Genomic DNA, 18484 nt, shown 5'->3' with positions numbered 1-18484 from the left:
CACATTCTCCGTTGGGCCGAGACCAACCACTCCACCATTTCTGCAGTGCACATTCCAGGCGTCGAGAACTGGGCGGCGGACTTTCTCAGCCGTCAGGATCTCTCCTCGGGGAAGTGGGAACTCCATCCAGAGGTTTTTCAACAAATCTGCCTTCGCTGTGGAACTCCGGCCGTGGACCTGATGGCGTCCAGACTGAACGCCAAGGTCCCCAACTTCATAGCACGTTCTCGGGATCCCCGAGCCGTCGGGGTGGATGCACTGATATCCCCATGGCACCGGTTCCAATTCCCGTACATGTTCCCTCCACTTCCTTTGTTGCCGAAAGTGATCCGAAAAATCAAGATGGAGGGGGTTCCGGTGATTCTTATCGCCCCAGATTGGCCACGTCGCGCATGATATGCGGAGCTCGTTCATCTCGTATCCGATGTCCCCTGGCGGTTACCAGACCGCCCAGATCTGCTTCGCCAAGGACCGATCTTCCACCAGAGCTCAGGGGCCCTACGTTTAACGGCTTGGCTGTTGAAACTTGGATCCTAACTCAAGCAGGTTTCTCCCAGCAGGTCATCGCCACCATGACCTGGCACTCAACTTTCTTATCTGGAGATTTATTTTATTGTCAGCAACAACAAAACGTTTCGGTCTCAAACTGGACCTTCCTCAGTTACGTGCTATGCAGAGGTTTGGAGAAGAATGTGCCCGTGTAGGCAAATGAATGATAGTTTCCATGAAGATGCAATCATTCATTTGCCTACACGGGCACATTCTTCTCCAAACCTCTACATAGCACGTAACTGAGGAAGGTCCAGTTTGAGACCGAAACGTTTTGTTGTTGCTGACAATAAAATAAATCTCCAGATAAGAAAGTTGAGTGCCAGGTTTATTTATATATGGTTATGGTGTTGGAACCTACCTGAGCACCGCTAATACTAAGGCAGTGCACGAGTTTATTTATCTATCGCCACCATGACCAGCGCTCGCAAGACGTCTTCCGCTCGCATCTATCACCGCACCTGGATAGCCTTCTCATGGTGCAGGCTCCGCGGTCGCCCTCCATTCTGGAATTTCTCCAGTCCGGCTTGGATTCCGGCCTGGCGCTCAGTTCCCTCAAGGGTCAGATCTCAGCGTTATCGGTGTTGTGATTGCTGCTAACTTGCGAATCAGGACCTTTATTCAAGGGGTCTCCCACGTGGTACCCCACTACAGAATGCCGTTAGAGACCTGGGATCTCAATTTGGTCCTGAGCGTCCTTCAGGACTCTCCGCTTGAACCTCATCAGGATGTCTCGCTGACCATCCTCTCCTGGAAGGTTGCCTTCCTTGTGGCAGTAACATCTATCAGGTGCGTCTTGGAGTTGGCCGCACTATCCTGCTGGGCGCCTTTCCTTTCCTTCCACCAGGACAAAGTAGTCCTACGCCCATCTCCGGCTTTTCTCTTTAAGGTGGTTTCATCCTTCCACCTTAATGAAGATATCATTCTTCCCTCCTTCTGCCCACAGCCGAAAACATAGGGTCGAAAAGGCCCTTCACACCTTGGACGTGGTATGGACCCTCAGGAGGTACGTTTCTAGGACTGCTCCCTTCCGCAAATTGGACTCCCTCTTTGTCCTCCCGGAGGGTCACAGAAAGGGTTCAGCCGCGTCTAAGGCCATGATAGCCAGATGGATCCGATCGGCTATCCAAGAATCTTATCGGGTCAGGGGCAGACCTATCCCGGCGGGGGTTAGGGCACACTCTACTCAGTCGATGGGTGCTTCCTGGGCCATTCGGCACCAGGCAACGGTGGAGCAGGTTTGCAAGGCCGCGACATGGTCTAGCCTGCATACTTTCACAAAGCACTACAATGTCCACACTCAATCTTCCGCAGATGCGGCCCTTGGCAGACGTATTCTGCAGGCGGCTGTTGTGCATTTATAGTCAGATGGTACACAGTTATTTGGTTGTATTGTTCCCCACCCAGGGACTGCTTTGAGATGTCCCATGGTCCTGTGTCCCCCAATGTGGCGAAGGAGAAATAGGGATTTTTGTATACTCACCGTAAAATCCTTTTCTCCGAGCCACTCATTGGGGGACACAGCACCCACCCTGTTTGCCTTATGGCTCGTTACCTTTTTGGTTCTTGACTTTCTCTGACATGTTATACTCTAATAACAATATATTACATAACATTAATCTCCTACTGCTTTTGCATTGAACTGGGTCTCTGGAAGCCAGCATGAGGGTGTATACTGCAGGGGAGGAGCGTACTTTTTGTCTCAACTTAGTGTCAGCCTCCTAGTGACAGCAGCATAACACCCATGGTCCTGTGTCTCCCAATGAGTGGCTCGGAGAAAAGGATTTTACGGTGAGTACACAAAAATCCCTATTTTTGTCCTTTTTTTTTTTTTTTTTTTTTAAATTATCACTTAAATAGTAAGCAAAGATGCAAACAAAATGCTCAGAAAGACGTCTGGGCATCTCCTTGCAGTCTTTTACCTTTCCCATTAACACCTGTTTTAAAGTATTGGGAGTCATTCTAGCAGAAAAGGCCAGAAGAATGGACCTCACTTCCTTTAACTGTTTTAACTGTTAAAGCGATATTCCCATCTCCAAGATCATATCCAATATGTACTAGGTGTGATAGTAATATTAGCAGATGGCTCCTCTTAGAAATGTAGAATGGTTCGTCAGATTCGCCATGTTGCTTTTTCTCATGTATGAGGCATTGCAGTACCTTAGGTATCCATGGTTACGACCACTAACGGCTATCTACAGTAGCTGTCACTGAGTGGTTGTAAGCATGGATACCAAACTAATGCAATGCCGTACATGGGGAAAGAGACGTAGTGAATCAGAAGAACTATACCACATTTGTAATTGGAGGTATTTTCTAATAACATTATTACACCTACTACATATTGTGATAGAATCTTGGAGATGGGAATACCCTTTTAGCTCCAATTCCTGGACATATGAGTTGCAAGTCCTTTTTAAATAGAGGCGCATATGTCCATTCTTCTGAGTGTTTGCTGCTCCAAAATCTCCATAAACGGACGCAGTGGGAACATGCACTTAGGATGCCTTTACACAGTACTTTTAAGAGAGCTACTGATTTTTTTGTTTGTTTTTGTTTTTTTGTGTTTTTTGCACAATTTTCTCTGCAAAACAAACACTGCAGCCAGTTAGTTGGTAATTGAGAATCGTGAAACTCAATACATTGGACCGATTCATCACTTGCGATTTGATGTGACTTTTCTTTTAGTCTTGCTATATATTCCCTGTTGTTTTTTTTTTCCACCAAATTCTTCAAAAAGTTTGCAAATTTGGTGCAAAATCAAAAATGCTAATGGATTTTGCAGGTTTTTTTTTTTAAGCGACATAAGTTACAAATTTTTAGAAATGTCGGAAAAATACTCCAGAAACTTTACTCCAGGCAGAAAGTGGAGTGAGATGTGCAAAAAAATGCAATATTTGGTAAAAGTTGCATTAAAGGGAACCTGTCATGTCATTTTTGTGTTTTAAACTGCCCCCAGTGTGTTAGTGATGCAATGGGCACCACTGACATTTTGTAAAAGAAAAGCTCCAGTATATATGTATAGAAGCACTTAATATCATTAGTAGATTGTCAGTCTTAGGGGTGGCACTTTTTACCGCGTCAGTCAGTCATGGTCCTGTTCAAAATTATTCATGCCCACCGCATTGTGATTGATTGCTGTGACTGACCTGATGTCATGGCAATAGCCTCTGTATGAACAGGGCCATAGGTAGGGTTCACATAGCGTTTGCCACAACGTTCAGTGGCTCTGTCGGGGCTTACGGCTGATCCTCCGTAAAACAGGTTTTGGGCCAAGATGTCGACGGGGGGCATTGACTATAATGATGTAAACAGAGTCAGTATGCATTATTTTGGGCTGTATACACCTATTTGAGGCAGACAGTTAGACTTATACAGCCAAAAATGTTGCACGACAGAGCACACTGTGACTCCCTCTGCATCATTATAGCAAATGGCCCCCATTGGCGCATACGCCCGTTTTACAGGGATTCGGCCATTAGTACCAACTCAGGCACTGAACATAGAGATAAACGCTGTGTGATCCCAGCCTTACACATCACAGACTAGTACTGTGAATTATGAGGGGTTAACCAGGTTACTAAACACATGGCTTGTATGTACTAGTCCTCTGCTTGTCTGGCATTGCTGGGTGTTTTATGTCTTGTAGACCAGAGCTTATCTCAGCACAGATCTTCTAGAGAGTGATTCCGATGATGAAAGGGAAAAGGACACTGACGTCCCCAGCAAGAAGCCAGCTTGGGTTGATGAAGATGATGAGGCTGAGGAAAGGTACGCTGGTAAATGGGCATATGATCTTGAAGACCAGGCACAAGTAATATTTTTCCTGCTTTATATTTGTACCTGTTTTTTATTACTGTAGGGTTTTGGTATCTGTCTGAATGGTAGTACATTGGCTTGTGTCGCTATATTACAGGGTGACTCAAGTGCTACTTTACCCCCCAAAATTTCTGTAACTTCTGAAAGTGACAGTCGGCCGTAATGAAATTTGGACTGTACAAACGTTGGTTCAGAAGTGAGAGTGCAGTGAACTGCAGCTACGAGGAAAATCCTCGCACTGAGTGGTCTCGCCAACTTGTCGCCCCTCCAGTTGTCTCTACTATGACTTCCTGCACGTGTTTCTACTCGTCGGTAGTTTGTGTGGTGCTTGCATTTCACTCCTAATTCTTTTTTCATTTGCTAACAATGCACATATACAGTTTGGAGATGCTTTTTTTCATTGTGAAAACTTATTGGAAAACTGAATCCTTAAAGAAGTACCAAAGTGAGTTTCTAAAGAAGTTTGGAGGTCGAAATCCATCGTCCAGAGTATTCTGTCATTGGTGAATAAGCTGGAACGTAGAAGACCATTACTGGATAGGCATGATGGAGGATGTCCGAAAATGTCTATGGAAACCATTCAAGATGTGAAACAGCAACTTCTGTCATGTAAGGCTGGTTTCACATTTGCGGATGGAGGTGCTGCGTATGTCCTCTGTGAAGCTCTGCCCACCGCCGCACCTCCTCCTGTCACCTCCGCCTACGTCGGCATGCAGCGTGCGTACCTTATCTTTACCATTAGGTACGCAGGCCATGCCGATGTATGCGGATGCCTCCGCATGCGTCGTTTTGACGGTGCGGCAACCGCACCAAATTTCAACTCGTTGCGTTTGGCGCAGGTCGCCGCACCGTCAAAACGATGCATGCGGAGGCATCCGCATACATCGGCATGGCCTGAGTACCTAATGGTAAAGATAGGGTACGCATGCCGACGTTGGCGGAGCTGACCAGAGGGCGGTGTTTCACGGAGGAACTTTTCAGCCCTCTGCAGCACCTCCATCCGCAAATGTGAAACCTGCCTAAGTCTTTGTACAGGCTTTCCCAGGAGACAGGCATGTCGTATTCCACATCTCAGAGCGAAAGGTCGTGTTCGCCTGTGCAGAGTCACTATCATTCAGGATGGGAAAAGGGCCTGATCAAGAGAAAAGAATTACGGTAGTTGTTGCTGGATTTATTTTCCTTTTGGGTCCATTAGGCCCTTTAACAAGTTCTGGCCTACGTGCCAGTACACACAAGCGATAAGTCACAGCATAAACTAGTCTAGTATGTGTGATGGATGAGAATGTACCTACAGGCAGCTCCTGTACCTGACTCTAATCCTGATAAGCACGGGGATCTGCAAACAGAGCCAATCGCAGTTTGCACACGATTGACCTGATCATTTCTTTGGCCATGTTAATCATACCTCAAGAATGTAGATTTTTTTTATTTATTATTATTAATTTATTCATCATTACATTTCAAGATCCTTAACTTTCCCACTGACAGAGCCATATGAGGGCTTGTTGTTTTGAAGGATGTTATACATTTTAATTGCATTTTTTTAAATGTCTATATGTATTATCTATTACTAATTTGGTGAGGGGGGAATGGCAAATCCAACAATGTTTTGTGTGCTTTGTTTTAACAGCGTTAGTATAATTCATGTGACACTATGATCTATGGATCGATATCACTATTGTGGCGTCAAATTTGCACAGATGTGCAGACTAAGAACACTTTTAAAATCATGTAATTTCTTTTTCCCTGACAGCGTTAAGTTTGTATTGGCACCATTGTGGGATTGGAATCAAATTATTTTGTTTTTTCCTTTATAATATTGTACAGTCAACATTAAAAGCCTTCCATCCAACTCATGTGACGTGTAATGTTCATTTGCAATGCTCTTGTTTTGTACTATGCATGCCAGTGGTTTACTGAGACAGGACCAAACAGGTTAACATCCAAGGCAGACATGGAGTATTGCTAGGCTTCTGAAGGCAACATACTGCCACCCAATGATTGTACTGTTATGTTTCTGGATCTTCTGTATGTAAATGTATACGGTATGGTGTAGTAAATGGGTTTTATGATGAGGCCATTTCTTTGGATGTAAATGAGATTGGCTGTGAACATCTTCATACTTTGTACTTGCAGCATTAAAATGACCCATCGCTATAGGAAACACGTGATGAAAAGCAAAGCTGAGACCACCCTGGAGAAGGAGAAGCTTCAAGTCAGACTGCAACAAGAGTAGGTAGTTAATGTACATGCTTGCGCCTGCAGATTGTGTGTAACGGCTGTCTCCCCTTGTAGCTAGCGGTATACAGTCAGGAGGAGCGCTGCTACAAGACTAATGTGACGCCTTCATTGCAACAATCATTTCTGTATCTGCATGTAACATGTAGTCAATAAATGTGTTATCTCGTTTTAATATTTTTTTCTTCTCAAATCCATATTCTAGATTTGAGAAAGCAATGGGTGGGGTGCCATCTTGGGCTTCCAGAGATCCAAAGAAAAGAGTTTCTAAAGAAGGTGAGCATATAGCTAAGCCTGTATTTTTCCTTAATACGTCATCGTAGCCACCCCTAGAAACTTGGGAAGGCAATTTAGCGTTACATACCTGAAAGTGTAGCGAACGACATCAGAAAAAAGAAGACAGTGAGAAGGTGCATGGCCGTACACATGCCGGCAGCATTCAGACAGTAGTGGAAAGCGAGGAAAGGCATCAATATGCAAATGACGAGGCATAACAATGCACCAAAACTTCCTTAGGCCACGTTCACACACTGCGGGTTCCTCTGCGGGTTAATCCCGCAGCGGAATTGAAAATCTGCAGGGCAAAACCGCTGCGGTTATCCCTGCAGATTATCGCGGTTTGTTCCGCGGTTTCCGCTGCGGGATTACTGCTGTACTATTGATGCTGCATATGCAGCAATATGCAGCATCAATAGTAATGTAAAAAATAATAAAAATTGGCTATACTCACCCTCTGACGTCGCAATCTCCCCGGCGCTGCAAGCGGCTGTGCCGACAAGGACCTTCGTGACGTCACGGTCATGTGACCACGGCGTCATCACGGTCATGTGACCGCGACGTCACCACAGGTCCTGTTCGGCACAGCAACTGAGACCGGACGCCGCGGGCAGCGCTGAGAGGTGAGTATAGCATGATTTTTTTATTTTAATTCTTTTTTTTTTACACCCAAATATGGTTCCCAGGGCCTGGAGGAGAGTCTCCTCTCCTCCACCCCGGGTACCACCCGCACATTATCCGCTTAACTTCCCGCAACGTGGGCACAGCCCCATGCGGGAAGTTAGCGGTTCAATGCATTTCTATGGGTGCAGAATCGCTGCGATTCTGCACCAAGAAGTGACATGGTCCTTCTTTTTTTCTGCAGAAAATCTGCGCGGATTTTCCACAGAAAAAAAGGATCGTCGGCACAGCGGGTATTGTTTTCCATTAGGTTACATTGTACTGTAACCTACATGGAAAAAGGATGCGGACCCGCAGCTGCAAAACAGCTGCGGGTCCGCAGCAAAACCCGCAGCGTGTGAACATAGCCTTACTTTCATAATAAGTTACTTACTCAGGCACAGTGCTAGTATGGTTGCTATATGGGCCAAGTCCCCTACAACCCTCTATAGCCCATTTAAAATAAATTTTGGGGGTGGCAGACTCCCTTTAATGTAACGCCTCTGTTACATAGGCGCCTGTGCATCTTATGGTGGCCAGTGAGTCCTCTGTCATGGTGGTACTACATTTAGTAACTATGTGCCAACCCATCTAGACATACTATTAGACCGCTACAATCAGCCTTGTAGCCCAGAAAATGTAGAGGTTAGAGTGAAAAGGGTTAACTCCTTATCTTCCTAAAAGATTCCTCACTGTTGGGGTATGTGCACGTGTTTAGTATTTGCAGATTTTTCTGCTGCAAAACGGAGTTTGCTTGAATGACTGCAAAACACATGCCTGGTTTTGATGCAATTTCTTGTGTGTATTTTCCCTGTGCATTTGAATCGTTGAAAACTGCGGCAAAGACGCTGAAGGAAATGAGATGCCTCAGATTTAACAAAATGCAAACGCTTTGAAGGTTCAAATCTCAAAAGAGAGGATGAGCCACGTGAACATGAGATTTAAGAAATCTTTGCTGGTACTGTAAATTGTTACAATTTTTTTCTGTGGCAAAAGCGCACAATGTCAATAAGGCTACTTTCACACTAGCGTCGTGTGACGTACGTCGCAATGCGTCGTTTTGGAAAAAAACGCATCCTGCAAAGTTGCCTGCAGGATGCATTTTTTCCTCCATAGACTTACATTAGCGACGCATTGCAACATATGGCCACACGTCACATCAGTCGTGCGGATGCGTCGTGTTTTGGCGGACCGTTGGCACAAAAAAACATTCCATGTAACTTTTTTTGTGCGTCGTGTCCGCCATTTTCAACCGCGCATGCGCGGCAGAAACTCCGCCCCCTCCTCCCCGGACATTACAATGGGGCAGCGGATGCGTTGAAAAACTGCATCCGCTGCCCCCGTTGTGCATTTATTTCATACGTGCGTACCGACGCTAGTGTGAAAGTAGCCTAAGCCCTTCGAGTAGTGGAAAAAATTGGATTTCGTAAACAGTGGTTCGATTTAAGAAGAGTTGACTCATTTCCCGTTCCAATTTAATGTAGAGTCTAGTTACATTAAGGAGGACCTGTCATTTCCGTTATGTGACTGGTTTATCAGTCTTCTTACAGGAAGAAGCTATCTCCTATCCACAGGATTGATTATGGCTACCAGATCGGGGGGGGGGGTTGTGGGGGGGGGGGGATCCAATAACGGAGTCCCCCATGATTGCCTGGACTGGGCCTTCTTTTATCCATTTAAATGGACCTGGAGTAGAGTATGCGCACTACCTCTCCATTCGTTCTCTGAGAACGGAAAGAGTGCCTTGCTGTAAAATATTTGCTCATGGTTGTGCCACGTTCAGTCTACAAGAATGCCAAACGAGCGTAGTCCAGGTGAAGCGGACATAGGGGCTCACTACAATTTCAGAAAGTAGTACAATCACTCTTGCATATTTTAGCATTCCCAAGCTCATTGACAGGACTCGCATACGTTTTATGATGTATAATTTATAGCACCTCCGTTTTTCGTAGATGATGATGACGACGATGAAGATGATGAAGAAGACAGTGAAGAAAACCTGTTAAGTAAAACAGGAAATTTGCTTGCAAAATCAACCTACCTCCCAAAGGGCATTTTACAGGTAAGAAGTCTGGCTCCCTGGTAGTGTAGCTGTTAGGATTTAGTCTGCAATGTAATGAATGGGAAAATGCTGCCCCCACCAGTCTGCTAATTCTAGAGGGGAGCGAGGTTAAACTCTCCCAAAGACCTATAGATTTATTCGTTGGTAGATGGACCCATCTGTATTCCAATACCTGTACTATAAAATAAACCTGCATTCTACTATCTTATAATGTTATAGCGTCTAATGAAAACCCTTCTTCCAATAAGTTGGGGCGCTGTGTAAAACATAAAGAAAAGAATGCAACAATTTGGAAATCTTATAGCCATGTTTTAGACACAACCGAACAAAGAACACAGATCAGAAGGTGAACAATAATATTTTCTGATGAAATGGAAAAATGTCTAACTTTCAACTTCAACTAAAATCTGGCTATAAGCTTTCCAAATGATTGCATTCTTGTTTTCTTTACATGTTACACAGCGTCCCAACTTGTTTGAAATTGGGATTGTAGCACATGCCACAATATTAGTCACTAGCAGTATCCTCTCTGGGGTCCCTGTTAAAAACGAGTGTAAGATGCGTGGTCTCTGTAGCACACTACCTGTCGCCCACAGTGGGTGGCCAGGAGCAGTGGGGTTCTGTGAATCTGTGAGGGTTGCTGCAGAAAACCCTCACTGATGGTAAATGATGGCTCATCACTGCAGTATGCCATTCCATATCGGAGGAATACCTAGTGATTACAGTGTGCCTGAACACTAACACCTGTACGATAAGTGCTCTTCCTGCATGACAAGCACATAGAACTATGAACACTACACATCAACATAGTAACTTCTGTAATGAATCTTTTCCTTTTTATTTTGTAGATAAAAAATTGCTTGAATGGCAATTACGAGAGGCCGTCTAAAACTCCACTCACTACCGTTCAGTTCCACCCCATGGCTCAAGTTCTTATGACTGCAGGCCATGATCGTTCAATATCATTATTTCAGGTTTGTTTTGTTTTTTAATGTTTGCCAAACATTTTCCATTGCTTTCATAGGAAACAATAGAGAGAAATGTTCATCACTCATCACTTTACCTTCCATAGATAGCGTGATCCTCATTCTTCATAGATTTTGGGATATCCTGCAGTTATGCCATAAATGTAAAAGATGGGTAAAATCCTTTAAACTTCCAACTTGTTCTGTGTGTTACAGTTCTTGAAATGAATAAGCAGTCAATACACAAAAATACATTGAAAAAATGTGTACAATAAGGGTACGTTCACACAGGACTTTTTTGCTGCTTTTTTTTGCTGCTTTTTTTTATGCTAATTTTCAGCTGCTTTTTACAGTACCAGTAAAGCCTATGAGATTTCAGAAATCTCATGCACACACGTTGGTTTTTTGTTTGATCAGTTTTTTCTGCTTTGCTGCTTTTTTTGGACATAGGGCATGTCACTTCTTTCAGCGTTTTTGCAGCGTTTTTGCAGCGTTTTTTCACCCATTGACTTGAATGGGTGATGAAAAAAACGCTGAAAAAACGCATGTAGCATTATTTGCTGCTTTTTTTGTGCAGAAAATCATGGCCAGCAGGAAGGGATCTCACAGCCAAGAGCTTAGGGGTGTGGTTAGTGAGGTGTGAAGAGCCATTGTGAGCCATTGTGAGGTGTGAAGAGCCATTGTGAGGTGTCCTGATTGTGATCTATTGTGAGGGAGTTCCTGGTAGTGAGGTGTGAAGAGCCATTGTGAGCCATTGTCAGGTGTGAAGAGCCATTGTGAGGTGTCCTGATTGTGATCTATTGTGAGGGAGTTCCTGGTAGTGAGGTGTGAAGAGCCATTGTGAGCCATTGTGAGGTGTGAAGAGCCATTGTGAGGTGTCCTGATTGTGATCTATTGTGAGGGAGTTCCTGGTAGTAAGGTGTAAAGAGCCATTATGAGGTGTCCTAGCAGCTGAAAATTGGCATAAAAAAAAGCAGCAAAAATCTGCAGCAAAAATCTGCAGCAAAAAAGTCCTGTGTGAACATACCCAAAAAAACGCACCAAAAACGCACCAAAAAAACGCACCTAAATTAGCATAAAAAAAAGCAGCAAAAAAAAGCAGCAAAAAAGTCCTGTGTGAACGTACCCTTACTGTAGTTTAACTGATATTTTATTTCCAGCAAATTAAGCATATCCCTTTTTTTTTTCTTTGCAATGTTCTGCCTATAGGTTGATGGCAAATTAAATCCAAAGATACAGAGCGTCTATTTAGACAAATTTCCAGTTTTTAAAGCCCGGTTCAGTGCTGATGGAGAACAGGTGATCGCCACTGGAATGTGGCACAGAATATTTTATGCGTACGACATGATGAGTGGAAACATTATTCCATTTACCAGGATAAGAGGTGGGTGTAAAACTCGTGTTAAAGGTTATCAATGCATATGAAATAAAATCTTAGTAATTTATCAGATTTTTAATCAAATTCTCTTACCATTGTCTCTCTGTTACTTCCCTACCCACATGTGCATCTAATCTGGAGCAGACTACAAGCACACCCTGTGTGTAGTCTGATCCTTCTAATGACCACGTATCTGCCCCCTACTTCTTGGCAACGTACATTTGTTGGGTAGCAAGTATGGCTAGACAGTTAGAGTGATTTATACCTGCCACATCAAACTACTCAACTATTGTAGCCATCTAGAAACAAGTTTCCAAACAAAATTTATAAAGATGACCTGGCCTCTACATTCACATGTCTGTGTATGGACGGACCATGATTTCCTGACAAGCTACAGGTCTCCCAACCCAAATGCAATAGTCTCGTATATACAGGTGCATCTCAAAAAAATTAGAATATCATCAAAGAGTTAATTTATTTCAGTTCTTCAATACAAAAAGTGAAACTCGTATATTATATAGTCATTACAAACAGTGATTTATTTCAAGTGTTTATTTCTGTTAATGTTGATGATTATGGCTTACAGCCAATGAAAACCCAAAAGTCATTATCTCAGTAAATCAGAATACTTTATAACACCAGCTTGAAAAATTATTTCTCCTTCACCTCATTGGGGGACACAGACCGTGGTGTATGCTGCTGCTACTAGGAGGCTGACACTAAGTGATACAAAGAAAGTGATCTCCTCCCCTGCAGTATACACCCTCCTGCTGGCTCTCAGCTAACCAGTTCTTGCTTAGTGTCCGTAGGAGGCAACACAGGTCTGCTATTCAGACCCAAAACTCTTTATTATATTACTTTTCAATTTTGATTACCTTTTTGATTTTGATTTTTCCACGGACGAATGGGGCGTCGGATCCTTTCAAGGTTCCGATCTCCCTGAACCATCAACAGGCGAGCACGGAGAGTGTCGCCTCTCTGTACCCTCTCCTGCGACGTGGGATGCCACGCCTGAGCTGATTCTTATGGGGCCTCTGCAGTTGGATATTCACATGCTGACAGGCAGCCTCAGCTATGGCTTCCCTGTGGCCCACCTCCCTGAGGTAACGCTTCGGCCGCCTGCAAAAATGTAGCCTCCGGCTTCGGCCTATGTGTAGGCCGCATCCCGGAAGCCGCTCCCACACTATGGCGCACTAAGGCTGGTTTCACATTTGCGTTTAAAAACGCAGCGTTTAAAAAAAAAACGCAGGTGGTGAAAAAACGCATGTAAACTCGTGCAAACGCTTCGTTTTTTAGACGCATGCGGTAAAAAAAGTGGCGTTTTGAGGCGTTTACATGAGTTTTTTCATGCGTTTGCGTTTTTGAAACGCATGCTGAAAAGTGTGTGACAGCTGCCAATCATCAAAATCAACTAGAAAACCCACTATAAATAGAAATAGCTAGGGTTAGGGATAGGGTTAGGGTTAGGATCCCTAGGGTTAGGGGTAGGGTTAGTGTTAGGGGTAGGGTTAGGGTTTGGATCCCTAGGGTTTGGGTTAGGGTTAGGGGTAGCTTTTTATTAGAAGAATGTCCTGGTCACCAGGTCACTAATAAGCCACCCCCCACCATCAAGGTGATAAAGGGATCCAAACCCTAACCCTAGGGATCCATAGGGATGTTGACCTGGTGACCAGGACATTCTTCTAATAGAAAGCTTTGTTCAATGTGGACACCCCAAGATATACGGTATTGCTATAGAGTACTAAAAATATTAACTCGTAGAGTATTCACTGTCATATTGTTAAGGGTAGGGTTAGGGTTAGGGTTTGGATCCCTAGGGTTAGGGGTAGGGTTAGGGTTAGGATCCCTTTATCACCTTGATGGTGGGGGGTGGCTTATCAGGGTGTATTCTTGTTTTTTTCTATAAAAACGCATGCGTTTTTAACGCAAGCAAACGCATGTGCTTAAAAACGCGTGCGTTTACATAGACAACAATACTTTTTTTGCCGCAAAAAAACGTCTCTAGAAATTACTACATGTTGCATTTCTGCGACAGAACGCATGCAGCAAAAAAACGCATGTGTCGTTAAACGCGGCCAAACGCGTACAAAAAAAACGCATGCGTTTTTAATGTTAAACATAGGGAAAAAACGCATGCGTTTTTTTCTGTACAAACGCAGATCAAAACGCAAGTGTGAAATCAGCCTAAGGCGGCTCCGCCCACTGTTCTGGCGCTTCTCACCTGGCACGGTAGCTCTCATTTTTTCTCGGCCACCCCAACGCCCCCTCACTTCTGCAGCCGGCGGGAGCAATACCAGGGGTAGAAGTTTAGGCCCTGGCTTGGAAGTCATGAGGCTCCGCCCACATCGTGGATGTGGCTCCACCCCCCGAATTGGCGCCCCTCGCTCTCTGCGAGACTTTACCGCCTCTGCAACTCCCGATGGCCATCTTGGTCAACCCGGCCGGCTCACAGAGGGGTGACGGATTTACATTAAAGTGGCACAATGACTCTGCAACATCAGTACCCGGGTAAGGAAGTACTCTCTCAGTGCATTACCCCCCCCCCCCCCCCCCGTAGTGTTTCCCTGGTCTTAAAGGCACATGACCAGTATTCCCTGGTCTTAAAGGCACTCAACCAGCATTCCCTGGTCTTAAAGGCACTTGACCAGCATTCCGTGGTCTTATAGGCATATGACCAGTCCGACGCCGGTCACCCCAAATGAGCTCAGGGGCCCTTCGCCGCTGCAGAGTACCTAGTTCCCCTCAATGGGCTTCGTCACTGCCGCAGTCCATGGCTTCTCTGACCAAGAGATTGAATCCCTCTGTGGCTCGGAGTGCTCGCGGGACCGATATAGATGGTCCCTCTCCTACATGGGAGCTGTCGGCTAGCAGGGGCCGCAAGTATTCTAGAAACGTACAGGCGTCTAGAAAACGGGAGCTTCATTTCCTGATCTCCCTCACAATGATTTGCTGAGAACAAGATTCTGAGTATGGATCGGCTATTGCCTTGGATCTGGACTCGCCAGAGCTTCAGAAAAGGATGGATTTGCCTATTTAGACCATCAGCCAATCTCTATAGATTGACGAGGACTCCGGTTCTGCTCTAGATCACGCAGTGTCCCTCAAAAGGAGACTAAACTCCCTTGTAGAGCATTTGCCATTCCCCCGGACAGGGAGCGTCCGGATAAGCGATTCACTGGACAGAAGCCTCTTCAAGCGCAGTATCTTTTTTCAGCCAATATGTGAACACGTGGGGTATCCCCTCCACGTATACCCTCCTAAGACGTGGGATGCCATGCCTGGTCTGATTTTTAGGGACGACGGGTCCTTTAAAGGGCACCAATCTCTCCACACCATCAACAAGAGGAGCACATTGAGTGTCTTCTCCATGTATCCTCTTCTGCAGCTAGGCCTAACGCCGGACAACCAGCCCTGTCCACCCAGGGCCTGAACTCCATGGATGTACAGAGGCACCTTTTGGCCTCTGAGCAGCCCCCTCTGCATCACCACTATTTAGAAGATGATGCAAGAAGGCAGACGATCCCTCTCCACTTCCTTTTGAGACAGTGTTCCCCAACTCCACTCCTCAAGAGCCACCAACAGGTCACGTTTTCAGGATTTCCTTAGTATTGCACAAGTGATAATTGCATCAACTGGACTGGCAAGCATTCAATCACCTGTGCAATACTAAGGAAATCCTGAAAACATGATCTGTTGGTGGCTTTTGAGGACCGGAGTTGGGGAACACTGTCTTAAGAGGATGGTGGATCAAGGGTTCATCATTTTAACTCTGCACCGTCAAAAGAGAGCGGCGATAGTAAGAGACTTTTTTTTTCCATCATACATGACGGCACCACGAGAAAGGGGATCCGCCCTTCAAGAACATGAAACCTTAAAGATAAAAGTGGCGGCTCCTCTCCGCATCAGTTGGTTTCCTGTCCTTGATGAGGATCCCTCAAGATGGAAGATCTGGACAGAAGAGGTTGCCCGGGCCTGGGTCGGATGGATTTGGGCAGACTTTAGTTTGCTGCATCCGTTACCAGGTGCCGGTAGTGGCCTTGGGGGGCCATGTGTATCCATGCCCCCCCTTAGCGAAGCTTGGCCACAGCCCGTGAGGCAATGCCCGGGTGAAGATAAAGCCTAGGGTGCCACACCACATATAGTGATTCCCCCCTGATATCACAAAACCTGCTACTTTTTGTTTGGTCTACGGAGGTCACTGTATGGTGCCCTCCCTGTTAACCTACGGTGCAGCCTGTGAGGCACATCGGTGCCCAGGCTAGATAAGGCTCCTCGGAGGTATTTGCGCCCTCCCTGTCGAGCACGGGATGCAGCCGTCGTCCGTCCCCCCCCCCCCCCCCCCCCCCGTCAGTACCTGCAAGGCGCGGTGTTCCCGCCAGAGAGAAAGATGGAGCGGTGTGTGGAGGAGGCAGTGCTGCGGAACATTAGGATGCTGGAACGCAGGGTAAGAGCCGCGCTGCCTCCCTGAGATCCGGCCCCGTGTCATGGTCACATTCCGGGGCACGGTGTACTTCCTCCTCAGCCGGCGACGCATGACCGGAAATAGTGTGCTGCTTGTGTGCGCAGGGCACCTGGGGGACGACTGCAGTTGGACGAAGGGGGAAGGAGGGCCGGAGGAATCGCGCACCGGAAGTGGTTGCCGGGTGCGTGCACAGACTTAATTACACTGCGCAGGCTTCGGGGCGCTAAGTGGCCAATAGACTGGTTCGGAGAGGAAAGGCGTGCACTCTGCAAGCGTGAGGCTGGTGCAGGTTGAACCTGGATAGGATCCAGTAAACTGATAAATTCAGGCAAACAACCGCACTCAGGAAATATTATCAGATTGCGTCAAAACGTGAAATATTTATTTGAATAGCACCACAGTGATCAGTAAAGAATTGAGGTAACGTTTCGACCCCTTGGTCTTTATCAAACCTCACTTTAGAATGACGAGCGATAGGAGAAGACGCTGTCCAATGGACGGACATAGAGGCTCCAGAAAAGTATCAGAGATAGCAGGAGATTGCGGGGTCCGGAACGGCCCGGACAGGGAGCAGGATCCCTAAAGGCACTGCGGGTCCAGCTGCAGGGAGAATGGCGGTGGCCAATAGAGGCAGGATCAACCAGGTGATCAATCTAATTTAAAAAAAATGGGAGGAAACGCTGTTATTTATAGGCAGTCAGAAGTACTGCCGTTCGTCACTAACCATTCCAGGTTGAATGTGACTGCTCTTGTCACAAGGCAGTTCGTAGGATGGAGAGTTTTTCACCGGAACATTTACAGCCACAGCAAGAGGTGCAGGTGAGGGGGTCTCGCTCAAGTGAGAAGAGCCAGATACACCATGGCAGCAGAGGAAGCCGCTCAGGCAGCGTGCGGACGTATCGTCATGCCAAGGAGGAATCTTTGGTCTTACTGGGAGACTTTGGAAAAACCAGTCAACCTTCGGACCCGGTACCCGTACTTTTAAGCGTCCGAGTGGTGAGTGAACTTCGAGAAAGTCCAGCACGCTAATGTCTGTTCTTTTCTCCTCTCTTGTCTCCATCTCTCCCCTCTTTTCTTACATATATTGGGGGGTGGAGTATAGGAGGTCCCCAAAAAGTATAAATCAAAAACTAAGAATAAGGAATGTCCCTTGTGCAAAAACCCTTTAAAAGCATCCTGGAATAAAAATCTGTGTCAGGATTGTATTAACAAAACAGTAACAGAGGAAACACCCTCCTTTACGGAGAACCTGAGATCACTAATCCAGTCAGAAGTCTGTAAGTCGGTAAAAGCGTTAGACAGTCGACACAGATACCAGATCTAGGGACAGATCCAGCCCCTCAGTAGCATCTCACAGGGACTCTTCGGAATCCGAGGAAGACTCGGATATATAGCGTTACTCAGAAAGTAGCTCAGATGAGGAAGATACATTCCCAGTGGCGGCTTCAGACAAGCTTATAAAAGCTGTCCTCTCTACCATGGGGCTGGTAGAGGAAAAAGCAAAAGACAGCCCAAGAACTCATGTTCAGTGGTCTGCAAAAGAAAAAACGAAGATCCTTCCCTATTAACGAACAACTACTAGGGTTTATTAGGAGGGAATGGCAAAAACCAGAGAAGAAGTCCCAGATAATCAACTCCCTGTAGAGGAGATACCCTTTTGAAGAAGAGGCATCCTCATCTTGGGATAGAGCTCCAAAAATTGATGTAGCGATTTCAAAGGTCACCAGAAAATCCTCCTTGCCCTTTGAGGATTTAGGTTCTCTGAAGAAACCTCTAGACAGAAAAACAGATAGTTGCCTGAAAACAGCCTGGGAGGCCTCGGCGGGGGCATTAAGGCCAGCTATCACTGCTACTTGTGTAGCTAGATCCCTAAAGATAAGGGTAGATAACCTGGAGGATCAGCTAGAACAAAAAATTCCCAGGGAGACTGTCCTAGAAGCAATTCCAGCCATAAGAGCAGCGGCAGTATTTCTAGTTGAGGCTTCAGCTAGACTGGCAGCGAAATCCGCAGCATTGGCCAATACAGGACACCGTGTGATATTGCTTAATTGCTGGCAGGGGGACACACAGGCAAA

The 18484-nt window shown here is 45.8% G+C and overlaps 1 protein-coding gene across 1 annotated transcript in view; it reads left to right on the top strand.

Moving 5' to 3' along the window:
* The window catches only part of UTP18 (UTP18 small subunit processome component), a 42618-nt gene that overhangs the window by 9852 nt on the left and 14282 nt on the right, over nt 1–18484 (top strand). The window contains exons 3-8 of the mRNA XM_077251364.1: nt 4199–4320; nt 6505–6600; nt 6812–6882; nt 9495–9604; nt 10453–10578; nt 11779–11953. Of these exons, the coding sequence (XP_077107479.1) occupies nt 4199–4320; nt 6505–6600; nt 6812–6882; nt 9495–9604; nt 10453–10578; nt 11779–11953 (700 nt within the window). The remainder of the gene's footprint in view (nt 1–4198; nt 4321–6504; nt 6601–6811; nt 6883–9494; nt 9605–10452; nt 10579–11778; nt 11954–18484) is intronic.

The sequence above is a fragment of the Ranitomeya variabilis genome, chromosome 4 (assembly GCF_051348905.1).
Source record: "Ranitomeya variabilis isolate aRanVar5 chromosome 4, aRanVar5.hap1, whole genome shotgun sequence".
In the NCBI taxonomy this organism is placed as follows: domain Eukaryota; kingdom Metazoa; phylum Chordata; class Amphibia; order Anura; family Dendrobatidae; genus Ranitomeya; species Ranitomeya variabilis.
The sequence above is the reverse complement of the archived record's forward strand: the minus strand, read 5'-3'. Positions and strand labels throughout refer to the sequence as shown.